We start from the raw sequence: 24,848 nt of genomic DNA, 5'->3' as shown, positions 1-24,848 counted from the left end.
AACCCCAGGTAGCTTTTCATGTGTTAGCTAACATGTATGCAGATGTTAACATGGTTTTGAATGGCGCTAAAACAGTGGATTCATCCTGTTTGTGTGCATGTGTAAACCCGAAGTGAACATCAGGTGTCTTCCTCTATTGCTCTTTATCTTTTAAAAATTTATTTTATGTGTACAGGTGTTTCTCTTGCACCTGTGTCTGTTGCCTGCACAGACCAGAAGAGGGCACTGGATCCTCTCAAACTGCAGCCATAGTTAGGAGCCGCTGTGTGAGTGCCGGGAATCAAGCTGTGGTCCGCGACCAGAACAGCCAGTGCCCCAGTGCTGGGCTCCTCCAGTGCCCCAGTGCTGAGCTCCTCCAGTGCCCCAGTGCTGAGCTCCTCCAGTGCCCCAGTGCTGAGCTCCTCCAGTGCCCCAGTGCTGAGCTCCTCCAGTGCCCCAGTGCTGAGCTCCTCCAGTGCCCCAGTGCTGAGCTCCTCCAGTGCCCCAGTGCTGAGCTCCTCCAGTGCCCCAGTGCTGAGCTCCTCCAGTGCCCCAGTGCTGAGCTCCTCCAGTGCCCCAGTGCTGAGCTCCTCCAGTGCCCCAGTGCTGAGCTCCTCCAGTGCCCCAGTGCTGAGCTCCTCCAGAGCCCCAGTGCTGAGCTCCTCCAGTGCCCCAGTGCTGAGCTCCTCCAGTGCCCCAGTGCTGAGCTCCTCCAGTGCCCCAGCCCCCCACTCCATCGTAAACTCTGTTTTATGTGAGTGACAGCCAGAGCAGAGTTGGTCTCTTTTCATCATGTGGATCCCGGAGATCAAACTTAGTGGCAAGCACCTTTACTTCCTGGGCCATCTCCTGGACACTCCACCAGGACCCGGAACTCAGTGTTTTAGAACAGCTAGCCAAAACGCTGCCGGGACCCACCCAGCTCCACTGCTCCCATGCTGACGTCACACACATCCTGAAGAGTTAGCCTGCAAAGCACTTTCCCTACCACACTGTCTCCCCAGTGCTAGATTCGCCTTTTTCTTCAAATGGGACATTTATGTAATGGATCCCGATTTAAGTAATTCTCAGTAAGCTACTAATAAAAAGACACACCTCCATTCTTCTCGGTGATATGAGCACTCCAGTTTAACTTCCAAGTATTTATTTCTTCCCTATGAGAACCTTATTCTGAGAAGGTCTGGCTTTTGTCCCGTTTTTAATTTCCTGGGGGTGACTCCAGCACCTCAAGAAACACTGTACTCATCTTTAACAACACCCTAAACATTTGTTCCTTTGTTACTGATAGACCAGAAAGACTGGACCTTACAGAAGACCGCCCCCTGCTGGCCACTCTCCCAGCACTCCAACAGTAATGCTTTACATTAGGACAGATCTCAGAATGGCCAAACCACAAGCTGCTTAACTTGGTAGCTCCTTAAGAGATGATGCCACCTGTGAGGAAAAGCCAAGGAGGAAAATGACTGTCATATGGCCTGGCACCACACTGGCGCATGCCATCTACTCTCAGGGGGCACCATGACAACTCTAAGGTAACTCTTGTTATCTACCACTGACTGCTGACACACCGGACCTTCATTCCCGGTACCGACAGCATCCCACGTCAGGAACAACCTCTCATGCAGTCTTTAAGGACAGTCGCAATAAACATGTATCTTCACACAGAAGCTTTAAAAAAATACTTTTAACACAATACAATGGTATTGCCAAGAGCTACAATTCAACAGAGAACACTGCTAAAACATTCATATAAATACTAACATGTGCAGATTCACTCATTAGAAAATTCACCTATTAGAATACTAAAGACCTGTGCCAGCAAAGTCCAAAGAAAACAACTATCTGAACAGGAGGAACACTAGAAATACCAATTATGAGGGCTACGGAACAGTGGGGGTGAGGATTTGGGACATGTGCCATTATGTCACAATGGACACAGTCTAGAGTACAATTTTAGACTAGCAGTGTATAAAAATACTTCTTAAACAATACTTTTGGTAGGCATAAGTAGCGCTTAAAAACAAACAGCTATGTAGTTTTCAGGTCTTCTGAAGGCCTAGAAACAATTTACCGCCTTTGGCTAGCTCTTAAGACACGGACCTGGACAGCAAGCTCTCTCGCACATATACGTACACACACACTGAGACTAACACAGCCTCCTTCCTTGTCTACGGTACACACTGACAACGGCAAGAGGCTTCCATCTTACGAAGGGTGTAAAATGAGGAGGGCCCATCCCCAATTCCAGGGCTGGATGATCACAGAAAAAAAAAAAAAACCAAAGTGGAGCTCATGGGCACATGGTTTGTCTTTCCCCTAAAGGCCCAGCCTGTGAGTTTAGTCTGGCATATCAATGTTTAGCTTGGGAGGTGGCGGAATGTACTTCCCAGGACTCTGCGTTATAACTACCCTGGCCTTCTTTCCGAACATTGGTGCAATTTTCGGAGCTTCTGGAACCGATGCGTCTTCTGCATCTTCACTGTCTTCATGATGGAGATCGTAAGAGATATTCCCATATTCTCTTAAGAACGGGAAGACTTCAAGTAGAAACTGGCAGAAATCCCTGCGAATACCAAACCACCAATGATTGCCCCCTTTCCGCCTAAACGTCGTGGCCATCAAAGTCAGTAATGAGAGCCAAAGGGGGATGAATATGGAAATGTACGAGAACGTATTGTGATCATCCAGTCTGTGAACTAGCAGGACCTCAAAGGTGAGCAGGGGTACAACAATCGTGATCCAGCTGATGGCCATGGTCACATGTGTTCTTCGCTGCTCAGCAACCACATCCAGGGACCGCAGAAACAGGAGGGACCACACGATGTAATAGAGAACCACCAGGCAGAGAAACGACATGAGGATCCACAGGGGCACGAACACCACCAGCCAAGGCCAGTGGATAATCCTGTCCAGCCTCAGGGCGATGAAGATGAACTGCAGGATATTGACAGAGCACAGGATCTCCAGCTCCAAGGACCTGTCATGGCGGAAGCCCCAGACGCAGGCAGCCACGGACACCGGGGAAACGAAGAACAGGGGCATGAAGACCAGCAGCCAGAAGTGCGTGCCCCTCTCCACCCTGTCGCAGACTAGGATCTCAAACATCAGGAGCAGCAGGTGGATGCCCACGGCAATCAGCATGGCTTTGAACTCCACGCAGGCTTCCCCCTCCGTACGGTAACGAGGGTTGCGGGCCCACACGCCCGCACCCACCGAGGCGCCCACGATGACAAGGAGCTTCCACAGCCAGATGGGCGCGAAGACCGCCCAGTAGCTCCACTGGATGATGCCGTCCAGGCGCAGGGGCAGCAGCACGGAGAAGAGCAGCAAACAGGCATAGATGAGGAACTTACTGGGATTGAAGTCCTGGAACAGGCCCCTGGGGTTCATGGCGAAGGTTGCACCGCCTCTAGATGGACATCCGCCCGCTGAGCGGAGGGAGGGGGCTGCAGACCGCCGCTCCGAGAGGCCGGAACACGTGCGCGCAGTCACGTGGCCCGGCCGGAAGCGAGCCGAGGACACAGCGTGAGCTGGCGGGGAACGGTGCGGTGCCTACGCCGGAGGCGCTACCCGGGCCCGGGAACCCAGGCTTGGGTGGGTGCCCACGCCGCCCGCCTTCATTCCGCACCTACGTGGCCGACGCCTCGCTGCGTGCGATGTCAGGTGGGACCTGGCGCACCACGGACTCCGCGACCCCCGGGTCGCTGACTGTGAGCGGCCGAAACCTCCGGAAGACGCTTCCTGGAGGAGGCCGGAACACGGAGGAGGGAATGAGCTCACATCCTCCCGGCAGGCTTGGGGGCGGGGCCCAGAGCGGGGCGGGGTCGGGAACCGAGGGGGCGGGGCTGGGCGCAGGGCAAGGCGGGGCTGTCACCGCAGGGCCGGGGCGCGGGGTTTGGGGGACCTCCCTCCCGACCCCCGGGGGGGCGCGCGGCAGGCGCTGGGACTCCTGCGGCGCGAGTGTGCGGACGCCTGGGTGTGCAAAGCAAAGGCGGGTGGCTGGCGGGCGTGGGAGTCAGAGCGCTAGCAACTGTGCAACTGCCCAGCACGGATGGACTTGCGCGCGTGGAGCAGAGGCTTTGCCCCTGGGCCCCGTGCGAAGGTCCGGTGTGCAGGCAGTACACCGATTAGGGTAGTGCCCGGGGCTGAACTCCACTTTGGCAGAGCGATTATCGATTCTCAGGCTGCCCCCAAAAGGTTGTGCGGAGTCACCAGAGAAGTGGAGGGGTGGGTACCCGGGAGGATATCAGACACCACCAGGCCGGGAGCAGGTGAAGAAACTGGACACGGAGAAGGCTTGGTTAGCCGCAGAATTAGGACTTGGATTCAGTACTCCCAACCTTGAGTTCCGTTTTCTTTTATTTGGCCCTGTTGAGTCTGATTATTTTAGAACTATGTTAGGAAAGGACCAAGGCTCAAGAAATTTAGTTTGTAAAGCGGGGCCTGCCACCCACCGGCTGAGAACGGAAGCAAATCCAACCCTCTCTGTCTGATTAGCTGCGGTGGCTCTGTGGTTTGGAGCACCATTTTCTCTGACCTGCTGGGCAGAACTAGACGATTCCCCCCTCCCTTCTCCCCCCGCTCCTGCTTAGCGGAGTCCTGGTTGTTCGTCCTTTTTGCTTTTCAGCCCTGGGCTTAGCCTTCAGGTTCCCTGACACGAAAGTCGTAGGTGGTTAGAGGAAAACGGGGGGTGTAGTGGGGTGGGGTAGGGGTTGCTGTTCTCTGTGGAGGAAGGGCTGCCCAGGGAGAAGCAGAGACCTCTACTGCCCCTGCTCCCAGCCCTCCCAGAGAAGAGTGGGAACCACCATTTAGTCCCAGGCTTTCCTCAAGCTTGGTGAGCATCAAGAAGTTGCATACGGGCTGGAGGAGGCCAGTGCCAGGCAGCAGAGAGGGCTCCCCAGCTCAGGAGCCACCACCAGTGCCCAGGGCCAACTCTGAACAGACAGAAATGTCTGCAAGGCCCCATAGCAGTGATAACCTGTGCTTGGGGGTGGATGTTACAGTCTGTTTTCCAGTGCTGGCCTGTGCTTGGGGGTGTTACAGTCTGTTTTCCTTAGCGGGCTCTTTAGTACTCCCACATTTCAGAAAGAATGTTACCATAGGAAACCGGTTTTTCTAAGTGTGTGGTGTGCGTGTGTTTGCACATTCAAATACGCTTGCGAGTTGGGAGTGGGGTGGGGAGGTACATGTGGGGGCCTGAAATTCACATCGGGTGTCAACCTTGATAGCCCACTGTATTCATTGAGGCAGAATCTCTTGCTGAACCCAGATCTTCTCCCAGATTCTAGCCCAGAGGACCCCTTGTCCCTGCTTCCCAAGGACTGGATTGTAGGGCACTGTCACCCAACTTTCTGTCTGTTCCACCAATGCAGGGCAAGTACTTTATCCACAGGCACAGCTACCCTGAGGCGCACACAAACTGAAGCTTAAAATGACCCATTTCCCGGAGTGTGTGGGGTGCATTGCTCTAGACCACCAACATGGGCCTATGTTTTCTGAGGGTGCATGACTTTGGGGAGACTGAGAGCCCAGAGGACAGGAACCAGTGTATTCTAAAGGGTGGGAAGGCCCTGAAATGTGCCCCCCCCCCCTGTGTCTCTCCTGAACTCACCAGGTCACCTGCTGACACCTGTGTGGGGGAGAGGATGTGTATGTGCAGAGGACAGTGATGTCTGTTTGTCATTCTTCACCTTATTCCCTCGACACAAGATCTCTCTTTGAACCTGGGGGTAGGTTGGCCAACAAGGCCCAGCATTCCTGTCTCCCCAGCCTCTGAGCTCCAGTGCTGGAGTTAGAGACCTAGGAAGCCACGCCCAGCTTCTTTCTTACAGACCTCTTGAGATTTGCCCTCAGGTAAGTACAAAGCGCTCTTCCCAGCCCCCACCCCCTAGGTGACACCTGGCCGAGTTTTCTGTCAGCCCCTGTCCCCAAACAGAACACGTTTCCACCAATGCCTACAATAGCAGGGCCAGCTCCCTGTACCTCCTCTTCACGTTGTGGAGGTGGAGGAGGCCCATGCTGTGGCAGGCTACCAAGCCTCCCCCTGCCCTATCTGTGACAGAAAGATAAGCTCCCCAAAGTGAGGACAAAGGAAACAGTGTATGAAATCATGCTGTCAGGTTCCCAGCACTGGTGGCTGTTGTCGCTTGCTGTCTCTGCATTAAATCAGATGTCCCCTCTCCCAAGGACAGGAGCCACATCCTCGAGCTTCCATAGCAGTCCTGCTGCGTGACCTTGCCATCCAGTCCTCGTGCCCACACAGGCCTGTGTGAGGAAAGTACTGTGGGGCTGGGATGGCTGACCACACACACACACGCACATACACACAGACTGACCAGCAGAGCGTGACTACAGACACACACACACACTGTTGGGGCTGAGGTGGCTGACCACACACACACACACACACACACACACACACACACACTGTTGGGGCTGAGGTGGCTGACCACACATACGCACACACACACGCACACTGTTGGGGCTGAGTGGCTGATCACACATACGCACACACACGCACGCACACACTCACACTGTTGGGGCTGAGTGGCTGATCACACATACGCACACACACGCACACACACGCACGCACACACGTACACACACACGCACACTGTTGGGGCTGAGGTGGCTGACCACACACACGCGCGCGCACGTGCACACACACACACACCCAGGCTGACCAGCAGATTATGATGTCACCTGGAGCCGATTTACAAGGTTCTGCTCCACCCAGGGCCTGGACCTTCCGCAGCTCCTTGCTGGTGTTCTCCTAGCATCTGAGTCCTGTCCCCAGGCACAGACTCATTACTTCCCCAAGGGAGCCAAGGTTCACTGGGACCTTTGAAACTTGGTCTTGGGACCCTAGTAGCTTTTCCTGTATGCAGCATTCATTCCTTAGCTTGTATATTAACTAGACAATCACAATCCAAGCATCTGCCCTGTGACCTGCCCTGTCCTAGGCACAGGTGCATCATCGAGCTTCTCCCATGACTCTGTGCTGGCCCCTTCCCAGTTCTAGTGTGTGCCGCCTCCTCCAAGAAGCCCTCCATGACCACGCCACCTAAATTGTCACCTCCCTGCATACCGCACCCTGATTGTTCTTCCTGTTTCTTCTGTGCATGTGTGTGAATGCCACAGCATGTGTGTGGAGGTCAGGGGATGACGTCAGTGTCTGTCCTCACCCTCCACCTTGTTTGAGGCGAGGTCTCTTGATGGCGGCAGCATACACCAGGGTAGGCAGCGCTAGAGCTTCTGGGGTCTCCTATCTCCGCCTTCTCTCACTTGAGGGAGAACTGGGATTCCAAATGGTGCTATTGTCCAACTCGGCCTGGGTTCTGAGGATCCACACTCAGGTCACCAGGCTTACATTGTTAAGTCCTGTACACTGAGATATTTCTCCAGTTCTCTTTCTCCTTTTTTTTTTTAATCTTTTTTATCTGATCTCATTTTACATACCTATCCAGTCCTACCCCCTCCCCTCCTCCCACTCTCACCCTCCTCCACCCACTCTGTCACCTCCGCTCTTCCAGGTGAAGCGGCAGACTTTGTTGACTCCGCATGGGAAGCCTTGCCCTCTCCATTTCTTATATGCTCACTAATTGATAATCACTTCAGAAAACTGTGGGGTGTACTGAGTGCTGGAAGAAGGACGTGAAGGTTTCCAGCCTTGCCACTTACAGAAACCACTGGGTATTGATGGTGCTGTTCCTTCCATTTGTCCTAAACAGGGAGGCTACTATCCGTTTGCCTCTCCTGTTGTCATAGTGTTAACAGGACAGCTCACTTGTTTTCTCTTTGGCATCTCAGTATCTTGTAACAGTGGAGGGAGAACAGGTATGTTTGCTTTGACTGTTGCCTAGGTACCATAGCAACTGAAGCTATTTTTTTTTTGTTATTGTTTGTTTGTTTGTGACAGGGTTTCTCTGGGTAGCCCTAGCTGCCCTGGAACTAGCTCTTGTAGACCAAGCTGGCCTCAAACTCACAGAGATCCTCCTGCCGCCACCTCCCAAGTGCTGGAATTAAAGGTGTGCACCACCACTGCCTGGCTGAAGCTAATTTTTTTTTTAAAGACAGGATCCCAGGTTGGCCTAGAACTAAGCGCAATAGCCCAGGATGACCTTGAACCTCAGACCCTCACGTCTCTGGGATTAGGTGTGCTCCACTCCACTCCACAGTTTATACAGAGCCTGGGGTAGAACCCAGGGTGTGTGCGCGCGCATGCGAGCACTAGGTCAGCAGTCTCCCACAGAGGTACAGCCAGCCCGCTTGAGGCAGCATTTAGTTAACTACCTGGCAGAGTTTGCTTGAGGTGTTTCCAGTAATTCTGACGTAGACGGAGACAAGCTGTGTGCACTGACTCAGGGCTACTGTCAGGCAATTGTGTCCTCACCCTGCAGAGCCATAGTCCAGACCGCATTTCCTGCCTTTCTGTCTCCTTGACGAGCCTGTGTACACTTCCCCGTACCCCAAAGATGCCGTCTTTGAACCCTGCTTCTCTTAGAGGCTGAAATGCTCCAGCCTGGGCATCCAGTCTCTCATTCACAGTATGTGACACAGTGGAATCCCCCACCCCCAGAAGCAAGAGCCACACCTGTTCAGGATCCCAAGAGGCCAAAGGCCTGGGTTTGCTGATTAGAAAGGTGAGAGCCAAGTGACCCGGGGCTAACTTCTGCTCTTTAAAGGCACTCATGGCATAGTCCAGTGTGTGACCTGACTTCCTGTGATTATCAACACTTTCTCAGTGTGTTCCTGGCAGGCCACTGGCTTCCACCAATCCAAAAGCTAAGACTGTCCCCAGAGAGCACCTAAAGTCTGCTGTCCCCACCCACCTGTGGTTCTGTAACTAATAGGGTCTCATGTGACCACCTCCGTGGTGGATCTCTGCTTTTGGAGCAGCCTGAGTCTATGTTGCAGGGCCACGGACATTCATTCGGCTCAGCAGTCAACTGTCTCCTTTTCCGCATCAGCATGGTGGTGAGGTCCTAGGAAAACCTACTTGGCCTCACAGACTCCATCTTAAGACATCTGGTGATCAGGGGTTGAACTCAGTTCCAGAAAAAAACCATGGAGTGTGCTGTGGCAGCAAAATTGGAGCAAACACCACAGTCAGAGCAAACACAGCCAATCAGAAGACAGGGCGATAAACGTTACAGTCCAGGTGTTCCTCAGACAGCCTGTCAGCAGTCTGTGGTTCACACCAATCGCCTGAGCGATGATTTTAAAGATCACCTTGTCCCATACCCCCTGACCCAATCCTGAAACGCCAAGACATGGAACTCCCTGCTTGCTGTTTCTCCTTTAAAAACTCCCGCTCCCCTGAAAGCCGCATTCCCTCCATTGGCTGTGTGGAAGTGTTGGACTCTGGACCAGCTCGAGCTTGTCAATAAAGGCCTTCATGTGCATCGGAAACTGGGTCCTCAGGGGTCTCACTGACTCTGTTCCCTCAGCTGTGGAATCCAGGGCTAGCCCACTGAGCTGTCCCTCTAAAATATCTTCATTTCCAACCATACTTTGTCCTGGGATTCTCCTCAGTGAAGACATGGATGCTAGTCTTACCTGACTGGAGGGCCCCAAGGGTAAGTGCACTGATGCAGGGATGTTCTGGAGCTGTGTCTCTGTCCCTCGCAGTGACAACAGGATCCCTAAGCTCTCTGCTTTTTTAAACTGTGGCCCTTGACCCCATGTGTGCTCACGTCACTGAATGCGGGGGTTGCTAAAATAATTTGGTAGTAGCAAGAGGGTTTTGAGCTTGAAATCAAACAGGTCCTCAGTCACAGCTGTTGCTGATAATGTTTCTCCCCCCTGTGTTGTGGCCTGTGACTTCACAGCCATCTCAACATGCAACACACGCACTTCCCACTGCGCATGCGTCAAGCCACTAGCACCAACTAGCGCTGCCCGAAACCCTGTACTCAGATTTGAGATCGCTGTATGTTATGAACTGTAGGGTTTTACTGTCTTGCATACAAAGTTTTCTGCTCTTCGAGAGCCGTGCTTGTTTAATGTGGAGAGCAGGCTGATTTCCCCACGCCAGCACATCGCCAAGCTGCGCTGTGTTAGCTGTTTGAGTTGCTGACCTAAGTTTCAGAAAGCATCCCTCTGTGAGTCTGGGCTTAGGGGGAGGACAGAATTTCTCAGTGTCTGAAATGGCCCTGCACATGCTGTTTCTCAACACTTAGGTTAAAAAATTTAAGTCGCTGTCAACTCTGAAAAATGATTTATGAGGGCTGGAGAGATGGCTCAGTGGTAAAGAGCATGGATTGCTCTTCCAGAGAACCTGGGTTCAATTCCCAGCACCTACATGGCAGCTCACAACTCTCTGGGATCTGACACTTCACACCAATGCACATAAAATAAAAGTTAAATAAACCATAAAAATATTTAAGAAAAAAGAAAAAAAAGATTTTTGAAGGCATTCTGCGTTATCAAGTATTCGGGCAGGATTTAGCCTGAATTCAGCCCTTTCTGGCGCACTGCTATGTAAATTTGCTTTCATCCTTAAATTGTGTTGCCAAAAAATTGTTTTAAAATAAATTTCTTTATGATTCATCAGTGAATGTTTGATTTGTGTGCCTATTGTATATGCCGGGAACCTGTAAAAGTACCCGGTGAGGTGGGATGGGAAGTGGGGAAGTTGTGAGGCCGGGACAGCGGTGTGGTGAAATGTTCCCCGAACCTCCTCTCAGGCTGCAGAGCTTGGAGCTGGGGTGCAGGCGCATCCCCGGGGTGTGTGGAGCACAGTGCAGACGTGGGAGGTTTGCCCGTGCTGTGGTTAGAGTGTGAAATGCCTCCCACAGGCTCGTGGGCTTGAAAACTTGGTATGGGAAGAGAGGCGCTGTTCCAGGGATCTTGTGGAACCAAGGGGTGGAGCATGGCTAGAGGAAGTGGGTCCTTGGGGTGGCCTCTGCTTCTCCATCTTACACAAACGAATCCCACCATACCGTCTCTGCCGCAATGCACTATAGCTCCTCAAACTTTGAGTCCAAATCAACCTCCCTTGAGGGTTCCCTGCCAGGCATTAGGTTGCATCAGTGAGAAAAGCGGCTGTAGTGGTTTGCCTGAGAAGGTCTCTAGTAGGGCTACTGTGTTTAACTGCTTGATCCCACAGGACTGGTTGGGAAGGGTTAGGAGGTGTGTGACCCTATTGGAGGAGGTGTGCCATATGGTGGGCTTTGAGGTTAGTGTGTACTTGTGCCCACCCCCCTTGGAGATCAGGCGCAAGGTCTCAGCTACTGATCCGGTGCCAGGACTGCCTGCCTGCTCCCACCATGGACTAGCCCTTTGGATCTGTGAGGCCCAAACACTTCTTTTTTAAGTTGTCTTGGTCCTGGTGTTTTGTCATAGCAATAAAAAAGTAACTAAGCCGGGCAGTGGTGGCGCACACCTTTAATCCCAGCACTCCGGAGGCAGAGGCAGGCAGATCTCTGTGAGTTTGAGGCCAGCCTGGTCTACAAGAGCTAGTTCCAGGACAGACTCCAAAGCTACACAGAAACCTGTCTCAGAAAAAAACAAAAACAAACAAACAAACAAAAAAGTAACTAAGACAGAAGTTGGTCCCAGGAGTAAAATATATATAAGAGGTTGCTACCAGGAGTGAAGGCTGCTGTGATAGACCTGAGCATGGTTTTGTTTTTTTTTTTTTTTTTGTTTGTTTTTTTTTTTTTTGAGGAATGTGGAAGACTTTGGGACTCTGGACTAGAAAAGCAATTGAATGCTGTCATAGTCGGGATACTATTGCTATGATGAAACACCACGGCCAGAATCAAGTTGGGGAAGAAAGGGTTTATGTGGCTTAACATTTTCATATTGTAGTCTGTCACTGAAGACAGTCAAGACAAGACAGGACTGGAATCTGGCTGGAAGCAGGAGCTGATGCAGAGGCCATGACGGGTGCTGCTTAGTGACTTACGTCCTAGGGCTTGCTCAGCCTGCTTTCTTATAGAACCCAGGACAACCTGCTTAGGGGTGGCACCACCCAAAATGGCCTGGGTCTTCCCCCATCAACCACTAACTAAGAAAATGCCCTACAGGCTTGCTACAACAGGGTCATACAGAGACATTTTCTCAGTAGAGGCTCCCTCCTCTCCCATAACTCATATGTGTCAGGCTGACATAAAACCAGCCAACATAAATGCTGTCAGTGGAATTTAATGGACAGTCCTACTAGGAACTGGAAAGATAATGGTGCTAAAAACCAATAAGGACTATGGAGGCCCAGCTCAAGAGATTTCAGAGGAAATACTATGAACTAAAGATCATTTTTATAATATTTTGGCAAGGAATATGGCTACTCTTGTCCTAAGACTCTATCCAAGGTTCCACGGAAGAGTTTGGGGCTCATTTCATCGACTGAGGAGATTTTAAACAAGCTGATATCGACTCTGTCCTGCGTTCTTAATGAGCACTCTTATGCATGTTGATCATAAGGAAGATCAAACAGGGCAAAAAGAAACACAAAACGTACAGTTTGTGGAGAGAAAGGGCACTGGGAAACTTAATGTTGGAACAGTCTTCTACTCCAAGAGAAAAGGCCTGTTGTGAACTAAAGAGTGGCATCCTCAGGGCAAGACCCCACCCACCTAAGCTTCCAACCTGTGAGAAGGACATGCCTGTGGGATCTACTGCTCTGCCAGCAAAGGAAAGCATCAGTAAATCAAACAGGTACAGATGTAATTCTGAGAGGGACCCAGGTTCCAGACCAAGCAGGCAGCAGAATGCCACAGCTGCAGCCACCTGGTTCTGGCCTCAGAGTCAAGGACACAGGAGTCGGGGGACTGTGGAGTCTTCCGCCAGCTCAGGTGTGAGGCCGGGGAGTTCCTGAATAGAGGCCGGGAGGCCCTTACATAAAGCTGTTAAAAACAGAAGCCTGGATTGCCTTGAAGACCCTAGGGGACTGGAGCTGCCAGTGCTGTGGGATGTCTGCCAGGGAGAGCTGCAGACAGGGAGTGGAGACAGCCCAAGAGAGAGAAGTGTGTTGCAGTCAGACAAGCTGGAAGGAAACAGACATGGCGATGGCTAACGTCATGCTTTACTACGGCTCCAGCACCATACCTGACTGCCCGCTGTCCTGCTCCCGCCATAACACTCATGGGCCAGCCCCTGGAACTGTGAGCCCCAAGTTAAATGTTATCTAAGTTGCCTTGGTCCTGGTGTTATGTCATAGCAACGGGAAAGTAGCTAAGACAATATCTAAAACATCCGTGTTAGAGCGGAGGAGCCGAGGAGCCTGGCTCAGGGTCCCAGGCAGCCTTCTGCCTCTCCATAGCAGTGTGTGTGTGTGGCGGGGGAGTAGGTGGGTGCTGACACTAACAAGTATGCCCTCAGGAGAAGAGCCTGGGGTCTTTGAAACTCTTGGCTAGCAGTTGTTTTTAAAGAATTATTGCCTAAGGAGATCCCAAAGCTCAAAGTGAAAAATGAAAGAAATTTTGCCTATGAGGGTCATTTCCCTCGAAAGCACTGCAATGCCTGAGGATATATGTGCATCGTGTGTGTGTGTGTGTGTGTGTGTGTGTGTGTGTGTACTATGTTTAGTTGGGGGGCTTCTCCCCAGCCCCCTGGCATCCATCTTAAAATGTTGGGCAAGAAAACTCCATTCCAAGTCCCCTGCCCTGGGAGTGGCAGTAGGCCAGACTCTGCCTCCAAGAAAGCCCACCAAACAGTGAGATCTTCCTGTGTGTGTGTGGGGGGGGGGGTGGTGTCAAGAAAGTCCTCCAAAGGGTGACCCCTCCCCAGGGAAGGTCAAGACCACTCCCACAGGCTATTTATACTACCCCCCCAGAGAATGAACACGTGGTCTCCCAGCTTTCCCTGGTCTCTCAGGTTCTCCTGGGGGCCACCCCAGAGCGCTGTAAACCTGGGCGTCTTCTAATTTGGTATGATTGGGATTACTTCATCAGCGGAGAGGTTTGTTGGCAAAAAAAAAAAAAATACTTAACATGCTGGAGCCCACGAAGATCAGAAGTCACCAGATTCCCTGGAAGTGGAGTTACCAGAGGCTATGGGACTGAACCTGGTCCTTTGCAAGAGCAGTAGGTGCTCTTAACCACTTAGCCACCTCTCTGCAGCCCCACCCTGATTTTTTTTTTTTTTTGGATTGAGATCAGAGCATTGAGATTAGCATTTCTGCTCCTGAAGTCGCTCCTCCACTCCTCCTGACAACGGGCTGTGCAGACTCCAGTGATCAGTTCTAATGTGTATTGCAGTCCAGAAGTCTGGGTGGACTCAGTTCTCTTCCTTCTACCAAACTTGGGGACTGAAGGAGATGCCTGAGTCAGGCCCAGGCCGGGTGAACTCCTGGCAGTGTTCCGATGTCTGACTCCAAACACCACAGCAGGTGGGCCTTACCCAGAGTAAACTCCTCAGGCAGGGCTTGCCATGGCTGCTTCTAGATGCTTCTTCCTCCTCATTCTGTTCTGCCATCTGTCCCCTGGCAGGGTTGTACCTTTGCTTCTTGCCCTCAAGGGTGTCTTCTTGCTTCCGTTTGGAGTGCAGAACCATGGTGTAAAGCTTGAACTTCTCCAGAACAGCCTGTTCCTCCCATCTCTGCCACTGCGTCACTTAGCTTATGGTGGACTCTGTGCGTCTTGGGTAAACATCCTGTCATTGTGCCTATTTGAGTCTGCGCCCAACACTCACACCAGAACACTCACACCAGAACGCTCACACTGAAACGCTCACACCAAAACGTTCACACCATAACACTCACACCAGAACACTCACACCAGAACGCTCGCTCACACTGAAACGCTCACACCAAAACGTTCACACCATAACACTCACACCAGAACGCTCACACTGAAACGCTCACACCAAAACGTTCACACCAGAACACTCACACCAGAACACTCACACTAGAACACTCACACCAGAACACTCATGTTGTAATAGGAGCGACAGGGCTGCATCCCCAGCACCCGGCCGCCCACATGGCTAGCTCTAGCTTATGCCCCGAAATAATTACACGGAAAACTGTATTCTTTTAAACACCGCTTGGCCCATTATATCTAGCCTTTTCTTGGCTAACTCTCGCACCTGGACTAGCCTATTTCTTATAATCTGTGTAGCCCATGAGCTGGCTTACCAGGAATGATCTTAACCTGTGTCTGCCTGGAGTGGGAGAATCATGGCGACTCCCTGACTCAGCTTCTTTCTCCCAGCCTTCTGTTCTGTTTACTCCTCCCACCTATGTTTTAACCTATGAGGGCCAAGCAGTTCCTTTATTGCTTAATCAATGAAATCAACAGATAGAAAGATGACCCTCCTCCATCATTTCCCCTTTTTCTGTTTAAACAAAAAAGAAAGGCTTTAACTTTAACATAGTAAAATTACATATAGCAAAACAGTTATTAAGGAAGAATCACAGTTACAATATTTATATCTATTTTATCTTTTATCATAACAGTGGAAAACTATAACTACCTATCCATTCTTCAACTCCATCAAAGACTCCAGAAGGATATAATATTACCTAAGTAAATAAGAAATCCAAAGCTCTAGAAATGACAGAGACATCTCGCTGCCTGTACAGTCACCCAAAGTTCCTCTGTACCGTTGGGGCATCCATCTTCAGCCTTCAGGCCCATAGTATCCAGCAGACATTTCCATGAAGCAGGAAATTTCAGAGACAGTTCAGTCACTATCTGCTGTGTCCTGCAGAATGTCTCGCAGACTCTTTCATGAGTCATGAACCCCAAGTGCAGCAGTCCTCTCTCTGCAGGTCCTCTGTGTCCATTTTATGCAACAGTCCAGGCAAGAGCAGTTTCTTGCCTAAATGGCTATCAAACTCCGTAAGGATCCTCTTTGATGCCCATCTTCCTCTCGAAGTAGATTGGTGCTCCCAGGAGCAGACATGTCTCATTGTCATGAAAAGTCCTAAGTTATTAAAATATTTTAAATGCCATATTCTGCAGCCTTTGAGAGATATGAAGAATGCCTATCTGAAATATATCTCTATATATCTAGAAAATCTAAGTAACATGACTACAAACATGACTATTATTTATGATTATCCATCAACAACCTATATTTCCTAATTATACATTACATTTTAAAAATGAACTACACAATCACAACACCTTATTCAAGATCAGAAATACATACACATACAACAAAATTGACCTTAAAATCCATACCAATGCAAATTATTCATACCTATATCATTTCCCCCTTTAAATGTAAAAGAACATTTATGAACAATATTTTGGGAACATGGGCGCAGTTTTTTCTCTCCAAACTGCTTCCTGCTGAATGGGGGCATCGTTAATTAGGTCTTTCATGGTATAACCTGTGTGCCAGGGTCATCTCAGTTGGCAGTTGAGTGAAGTAATTTGTTGAGGGTGTTCACATCAACCTTTCAGGAGGGCGTGGTCTATCATACCAAACTGGGATAGAAGAAATCCATAGAGTCTCATCCTCTGTGAAAACAAAAGAAGACTCTCTCCAAAGCATCATATCCTTAGACCCAAATTCTGAAGTCATACCCTCACGATATCCGTTCTGGTTACACTGGCAGTCCATATAATGAAATGTCTCTCTGTACTTAGCTCCTTCACAGTCAAAATTTTTTAAAAAAACACAATGTACATAATCCAGACTCTCTGTTAATTTTCCATTTTTACATGGCTTATTTTTCTTTATTTCTTTTAAGCTCTTAACTATCTGTACTCTGTCTCTTTAAAGACTTTACCTTTTTTTTTAACCATGAACTTTATCTCTATATTCTTTTTCTTCTCTCTCTCAAGCCTACATACTTTCATCCAACAGTGTGGTCTTTTATGTTTAAATCTGTTTTATTGTGAATCTGTAACATTTTTTCTATCCAGGAGCACTTTTGATTTGCGCCTTTAAATCACTAGGCGCTTAAGAATCTAAGCTGTGACATTCCTAGGTCAAAAACAGGTACTGCCTGCTGGCCCCGCCCAGTCCAACATGGCGGAGCCGCTCCTGCCTCTGATCCTTGCACATTGCACCACTAGCATGGCGGAGCTGCTTGTGCCTCTGAGCTGCGGCACGCAATGTCCCCCTTTTAGGCACACAGCAGTCTTGTTCCCATCAAACAAATCATAGCACTTTACTCCAAATGCTCCATTCAAAAGCTCTGTCTCCCGCAGGAGCCAGGCAGAGATTGCAATGGCGGCCAGCCCAGAAAGCCAGCATTTTAAAACAGCCAGTTTTTTCCTGCTGCTGAGTCAGGAAAATTTCAAAATGGAGGACGTACCATTTTGTGCTAGCTCTGGGGCCACCAGGTAGGAGCAGCACTCAGCACTTTAATTTTGAGACTGAGCATGCAGCACAGAAATTCTTTTCATCCAAGTTACAGCCAAATCTGACAGGCAGAGCACTGCACAGTCTGAAAACACCTATGGCGGCGGGAATCTGCCGTGCTCTTCCACCTGCCTAAGCCTGATTTGGGCGTCTGCCCAGGTGCAGGTGGGGAGTGCTGAGCCATCAGCACAGTCTCAGAGCACTCTCCTTCCGATCCCAAGCGGGAACACAAACATCCAGTTCCATAAAAGCTATTGAAATGCTTTAAAGCCAGAGTTCACGCTGGCAGCACAGCCCCAAGAAGCTGCGCTTTAAAATGATGCAGCGTTTTTTCTGCTGCTGATGCCGAATCAGGAAATCTCTCTACAGCACGCCACCAACAAACAGCAAAAATCTGTGTTAAACTCTCTCTCCCTTATTTTTAAGCCTTCTCAGGTTTTTTAAGTGGGGTTAGTCCATCACATCGGGCGCCACTCTGTAACAGACCCAGAAGCTAGACGAATACTTCTTGAATCTCTAGTTTTTGAGAATGCAAACATAGAATGTAAAAAGATAATTGGGCCTTTAAAGTCTAGACCAGCACCTATGGATGAATGGATTCAGCATACGATGAATGTTGAGACGTTTAGCTATAATGATGAATCTTGGGTAGGAGAAACGATTTCCAAAGCAATGAGGAGACATCAAACTGCCAGGTGTTTTAATTGTGGTAAATTAGGACATTTGCAAAGGGATTGCAGGCAAATAATTTCTAGGAATAATATCTCTTCTGGGAATGACAAAAATAGGAGACCTTGGCCTTCAGGTATATGTAGGAGATGCGGTAAAGGCCGGCATTGGTCCAACGAATGTAGGTCAACAACAGACAGACAGGGCAATCCGATATCATCGGGAAACTCTTTGGGGGGCCTCTCACAGGCCCCCAAGCCAACAGTGGCCCAGTCATTCCCAGTCACAGTGGAGAACGTGCCTCACCAAGAAAATTAAAAGCTCCAATTTCTGCTGTAAAAAGTAATACTGGTCTAAATGATGAATTACGTGTGGAGGATGAGTCAAAAAACCCAGTAGGACAGAGTAAACGTATGTTTTGGCAGACTTCTATTAATGATCAAAGACCAAAGCTAAGAGTCTGTATAAATGGCACTTTTATTGAAGGCTTATTAGACACAGGTGTGGATGTAAGTATCATTACCCCCGAATCTTGGCATCCGAATTGGCCTCTTCAAGAGGTAGATGTTCAGTTCCTGGGAATTGGAACCCTATCTCGTGTAAAACAAAGCACAAGATGGGTTGAATGCATAGGGCCTGAAGGGCAAATAGGAAGACTAAGGCCATATATAGCCAATATTGCCATAAATTTATGGGGCCGTGACCTGCTACAGCAATGGAATACCCAGATTAACATTCCTGTAGTTCCAGGAACTCATAATTCTGGGAAAGATATGATGAGGTATTATGGAAAAAGGTCACCAGCCATTCAGGCTGTACAAGAACATACAGCAAATACCAAACCTTTAGAGGTACCAACAGCCCTACCTTTAAAATGGCTAACTGAGAAGCCAATATGGATCAAACAGTGGCCTCTAGCTGAAGATAAATTACAGGCATTGGAACAGCTGGTGCAAGAACAACTAGATGCTCACCATATTGAAGAATCAACCAGCCCTTGGAAATCTCTTGTGTTTGTTGTAAAAAAGAAATCTGGTAAATGGAGAATGGTGACAGATCTAAGAGCTGTCAACAAAGTAATTCAACCTATGGGCCCACTACAATCTGGAATTCCTTTGCCTTCTCTGTTACCAAAAGGATGGCCTCTTATAGTTATTGATTTGAAAGATTGTTTTTTTTCACTATACCGTTACAAGAAAAGGATAGAGAAAAATTTGCCATCACAGTGCCTACTTATAATAATTCTCAGCCTAATAGGAGATATCAATGGACTATCCTCCCACAGGGTATGCTCAATAGTCCTACATTGTGCCAATATTTTGTAAGTAAGCCATTGGAAATAATTCGTAAACAATTCCCCAAGTCCATAATTTATCATTACATGGATGACATCTTGTTATCTGATTCAAATAAAGATACTTTAGAAAGGATCTTTGAAGAAGTAAAGAAAGTCTTGCCTAGGTGGGGATTACAATTGCCCCTGAAAAGATTCAAAGAGGAAATTCTATTAATTACCTAGGTTACAGAATAGGGTTAGAGAAAATTAAAACGCAAAAGGCACAAATTAGGAGAGACCGGTTAAAGACTCTCAATGACTTCCAAAGAGACATTTCCAGTCTACGACCAGCTGTTGGGATAACACCTGATCTAACAGTTCATTTAAACAAAACTTTAGATGGTGATAAAGATTTGAATAGTTCAAGAAAACTGACAGCTGAAGCAGAAAAGGAACTGACAATGATTGAGGAAAAATTACAGGAGGCACATGTGGATAGGGTGAACCCAAATCTTAGCTGCATCCTAGTCATATTGCATTCCAGAATTTCTCCTACAGGGATTCTAATGCAGAGGGAAGATATTATTTTAGAGTGGATATTTATACCTAATAAACCAAGTAAAAAATTAAAAACTTATGTGGAAAAAGTCTCTGAATTAATTATAAAAGGTAAGCTGAGACTTCGTCATCTAGCAGGTATAGACCCAGCAGAAATTATAGTGCCTTTTACTACTGAAGAAATAAAAAAGTTATGGGAAGACAATGAACCGTGGCAAAGAGTTTGTGCTAATTTTTTTGGGAGAAATTAATAGCAACTATCCCAAAAGTGGTAGATTAACCTCATAAAAAGAACTTCTTGGATTCTTCCTAGAATTGTACGTGATGCTCCAATAACTGGAGCCCGTACGTTCTATACTGATGCAAATAAATCAGGAAAAGCAGGTTACAAGTCAGATGAACTGAGTAAGGTGGAACAAAGCCCTTTTAATTCTGTCCAGAAGGCAGAATTATATGCCATTCTTATGGTGCTAAGGGATTTTAAAGAACCTCTTAAAATAGTTACAGATTCACAATATGCAGAAAGAGTTATCTTGCATATTGAAACCAATGAATTTATACCAGATGACACAGAGTTGACTTCATTGTTTATCCAGGTACAAGACATAATCAGGAACAGGCTTTGTCCGATGTACACAACACACATCCGGTCCCATACAGGTCTGCCTGGTCCTCTAGCCCAAGGCAACGCTGAGATTGATCAATTATTGATTGGAAGTGTGTTGCAGGCCTCAGAATTTTATAAGAAGCATCATGTCAATAGTAAAGGCCTAAAGAAAGAATTTTCCATTACTTGGCAACAAGCTAAGGACATTATAAAGAGATGTCCTACTTGTTCTTTCTATAATCAAACACCGTTGCCTGCAGGGAGTAACCCAAAGGATACTAAGAGAAATGAAATCTGGCAGATGGATATGTTCCACTTTATGAAATTTGGTAAATTATAATATGTACACCACACCATAGACACGTATTCAGGTTTTCAATGGGCTACTGCCCTGAGCTCAGAAAGGCTGATTCAGTAATCACACATTTGTTGGAAGTTATGGCCATCATGGGTATACCTGTACAAATAAAGACAGATAATGGTCCAGCATCTGTATCTAAGAAAATGAAACGCTTTTTTGATTATTATAATATAAAACACATTACAGGTATACCAAATAATTCTATAGGTCAGGCAGTTATAGAAAGATCAAATTGTACTATAAAGGATATGCTGAACAAACAGAAAGGGACCGAAAACACCCCCAGAAATAGATTACATAATACTTTATTAACCTTGAATTTTCTTAACGCTAATGAGAAAGGAACGACAGCAGCAGAAAGACATTGGATAATGGAAAAGTCTGCTGAACTTAATCAACCGATTTATTTAAAAGATGTGCTGACCTCTCAATGGAAGCCAGGAGATGTGCTACGTTGGGGAAGGGGTTTTGCTCTTGTTTCCACAGGAGAAGAAAAATTGTGGATACCATCAAAATTAATAAAGTTTCAATTTGAAGAGGAGAAACCTCTTGGAAAGGAGAAATGACAACTCATCCACAATGATGATATTCATACAGGTGGTAAGAAAAACATATAGAATGGGGGCAGGGTTCTGTTCTTATCTCCACAGGAAAACACTCATCTTTGAGAAATTCAAGGGACCCTGGTTGTTTGGATACTGACAGATGGAAAAATTCCTGCCCAATAGGAAATATCAAGAAAACTGAATAGGTTGTGTAAGTAATATTAAACCATATTTCTAAATTTATAAAGCTGGTTTTGAAGTTGGACTCTGGCTCAGTCCCTCTCCAATTCCAAGCCTGTTAGCAAGAGAAAAACCCGGAGTTTCTGGAGTTTCTGTCTCATGTCAAGAGCCATGATATGGGACAGAAAAAAATACGAGTTTAGAAAACATCTTTGCTTTTCTTCATATCTATCATACTTTTCATTGAATATATCTATCATGCCTTTCAGTGAATATATATATATATATATATATATATATATATATATATATATGTGTGTGTGTGTGTGTGTCTATATGATTAATGTTTAAGTTTTTCACAATGAACAATGAGTTTTTCCTGAAGTGACATTTGAAGTTTCCAGGAAGAAGATGGGGCCCCATAACAACAACTCCACCTGGTTGATATGACGTCATGATAGTGATAGCGCTACTACAAGACCTGCTTTGGGTACCAGCTGCACAAGACAGTTCCAACTTGGTTAGCTGAAATGGTGCACATCTTATACAACATTTTGGCCAGACCTACACAAAATACTCAGAGACTATTGGCAATTTTAAAAGACATTGATCTTGAAATTTAACCATCATTTTACTTTCACAGGATCCCCCAGAAAGAAAGTCACCCCCATGACAGCTGGAAGTAATTCTAGAGGACGACCTCCCCTCTCCCAGTAAAGTTTGCCCTTGGGTTTAGGGACATCATTTAGGGGTTGATTATAATTAGTATACGATTGAGGGTTGGGGGAAGAATTTTATAAGCTCAGGGATCATTTAAAAAAAAGGGACGATGGGATAATAGATTTGTAATTTTGAGTTACTGTTTTTAGACAAATATATTGGTATAGATTCTTGTATATTGATACAAAGTTAAATTATATTGACTATTGTATACATGCATGTTTCTACCTCTGTTTAAAACATTTTTTATGTATTGACATATATTGTATTGATATATATATTTACCTACTGCAATGTATATTTGTACATTGTTTATATTTGGAGGTCATTGTCCTCATTTGTTTCACAGTCATTTATTTTCTTAGTCTTTAAGTTAGATAGATATTGAGAATTATATAGATTAATAGTCATCTAAGTTTGTCATTTATAATTAGACTAATCAGGTTCTTTAGATATATAGAGATTATACTCAGTATAGATAGATAATCTTCAACTTCTTCAAAGAGCTGTAGAAAATGGCCTTCAATCTAACTCAGAGTTTTGTGGTAGTGAGACACAATTGCTCCTGGCAACACCACTCTATTCCCAAGAGAATGTTGAGCACCAAAGACACTCCATCTGGAGCCTTTCGAATTTTTTGGCAGAACTGGCCTTGGGGCAAAGAAATGCCCATACCTCAACCACTGACAAAGATACAGAGCGTGCATCAATGGATAAAACAGGACTGTCATATCCTGCCAAGACAGGGGAAGATAGTTTTGAAAAGTTGCTTGCCTTTGAAAATGGTATGTCAGTTATGTTAGGCCTTAGCCAAAGTTGGTTGCTTCAACGCTGCTAACGTGACTTTGGGTGATTGCCCAGATAGCTAGTTGTCTCTGTGATTTGTTGCATGTTTTGGAAGTTGTTTTACTGAACTTCCTAATTACCCAGGTAACATTATTTCCCTTCTCAGATCTTCGATGGGGTTGAAGACTATATAGATGTAGTTACTTTTCTCTCATGACTTGGCCAAGTTATTTATTATACAAACCTAAGCTAGTTAGAATAGGATATTTGTACTTATTGTATATAATTTCATAGTAGGTTTAGAACTCTCTTATTTAAACAAAAGGGGGAGGTGTTGTGGGAGGTCCTCCCACTCCTCCAGCCTATAGCCGCTGAGATACCAGCCCATTGGGGCGTGGTCTCTCTCCATTTAAAAAAGCGGCCACTTCCCTCTGCTCTCTCTCTTCACTTCCTGCTCCACCAGCGACTAGACTCCCTTCCTGCTTGCGCAGAGGGCTGTGATCTGTAAGTTTTTCCCCTTTAAATAAATACCACCCTATAAATCATAATTCCAAACTGGTGTGGCATTGTTTGTGACTTATGCCTTTACACTCACACCAGAACACTCACACTAGAACACTCACACCACAACACTCACACCAGAACACTCACACTAGAACGCTCACACCAGAACGCTCACACCAGAACACTCACACCAGAACGCTCACACCAGGTCAATTTGTGCAGTATTTCATGGGGAAACCCAGAAACCTGTGTCCCTAAACTGGATTTGATCTTTTTTTTGTCCCAATCCATCACTCACTTGATCAACACTGTTCTCTTAAGCTTTTTTTAAAAAATTAACAGAAGCAGGGCAGTGATGGTGCACGCCTTTAATCCCAGTACTTGGGAGGCAGAGGCTGGCGGATCTCTGTGAGTTCAAGGCCAGCCTGGTCTACAAGAGCTAGTTCCAGGACAGGCACCAAAGCTACAGAGAAACCCTGTCTCGGAAAACCACACACACACACACACACACACACACACACACACACAAACCAACAACAAAAAAACCCCCCAAAGGAACAGAATTATAGAATCACTGTTGTAGGAGAAACATGGCTCTAAAGCAGGGATGTGTAACTATACACACACATGTTACTACACACACAGGTCACCGCACACACGTCACTGTACATGCATGTCAATATACACACATAACTATACACATGCCGTTGTGCACACACGTCATTGCAGACACACATCACTTCATACACACGTCACTGCACACCCATGTCACTGTTCATACATGTCATTGCACACACACGTCACTGAATATACATGTCACTGACACACAGTCCCCTGGGTGGGATTCAGATGTCTAGGGTGGCCTCGAATTCACAGAGATCTGCTTGCCTCTGCCTCCCAAGTGCTGGGATTAAAGATGTGTACCATCAATGTCTGGCTCTATTTCTTTTTTTCTTTCTTTTTTTTTTTAAAGATTTATTTATTAATTATGTATACAGTATTCTCAGTATTCTGTCTGCATGTATGTCTGCAAGCCAGAAGAGGGCACCAGATCTTATTACAGATGGTTGTGAGCCACCATGTGGTTGCTGGGAATTGAACTCAGGACCTTTGGAAGAGCAAGCAGTGCTCTTAACCACTGAGCCACCTCTCCAGCCCATCTGGCTCTATTTCTAACCATGTGTTTCTGATATAATTCTTTGTCCTGGGACACAAGAACCCGGAAATCCCGGTGAGTCTCCTAGGACTCAGATCTGTACCTATGACAAGGTAAAGAGACAGGTAAGCCCCACCTTTAGTTTGCTGTGGCACACACACATACCATTGAGACACACACATACACACACATATCATTGAGACACACTCGCTCACTACACATACACACATATACACATGCAC

General features: G+C 47.1%; 1 protein-coding gene across 1 annotated transcript; it reads right to left on the bottom strand.

Moving 5' to 3' along the window:
- Positions 1–1,648: 1,648 nt before the first annotated feature.
- On the bottom strand, positions 1,649–3,754 carry Tmem185b (transmembrane protein 185B). The gene has a single exon (XM_041649021.1). It carries the CDS (start codon positions 3,367–3,369, stop codon positions 2,317–2,319), a length of 1,053 nt encoding a protein of 350 aa, XP_041504955.1. The 5' UTR covers positions 3,370–3,754; the 3' UTR covers positions 1,649–2,316.
- Between the last annotated feature and the right edge of the window lie 21,094 nt (positions 3,755–24,848).

Source organism: Microtus oregoni, unplaced genomic scaffold (assembly GCF_018167655.1).
Source record: "Microtus oregoni isolate MIOR12 unplaced genomic scaffold, Mior012 000003F_ref0000135, whole genome shotgun sequence".
Taxonomy (NCBI): domain Eukaryota; kingdom Metazoa; phylum Chordata; class Mammalia; order Rodentia; family Cricetidae; genus Microtus; species Microtus oregoni.
The sequence above is the reverse complement of the archived record's forward strand: the minus strand, read 5'-3'. Positions and strand labels throughout refer to the sequence as shown.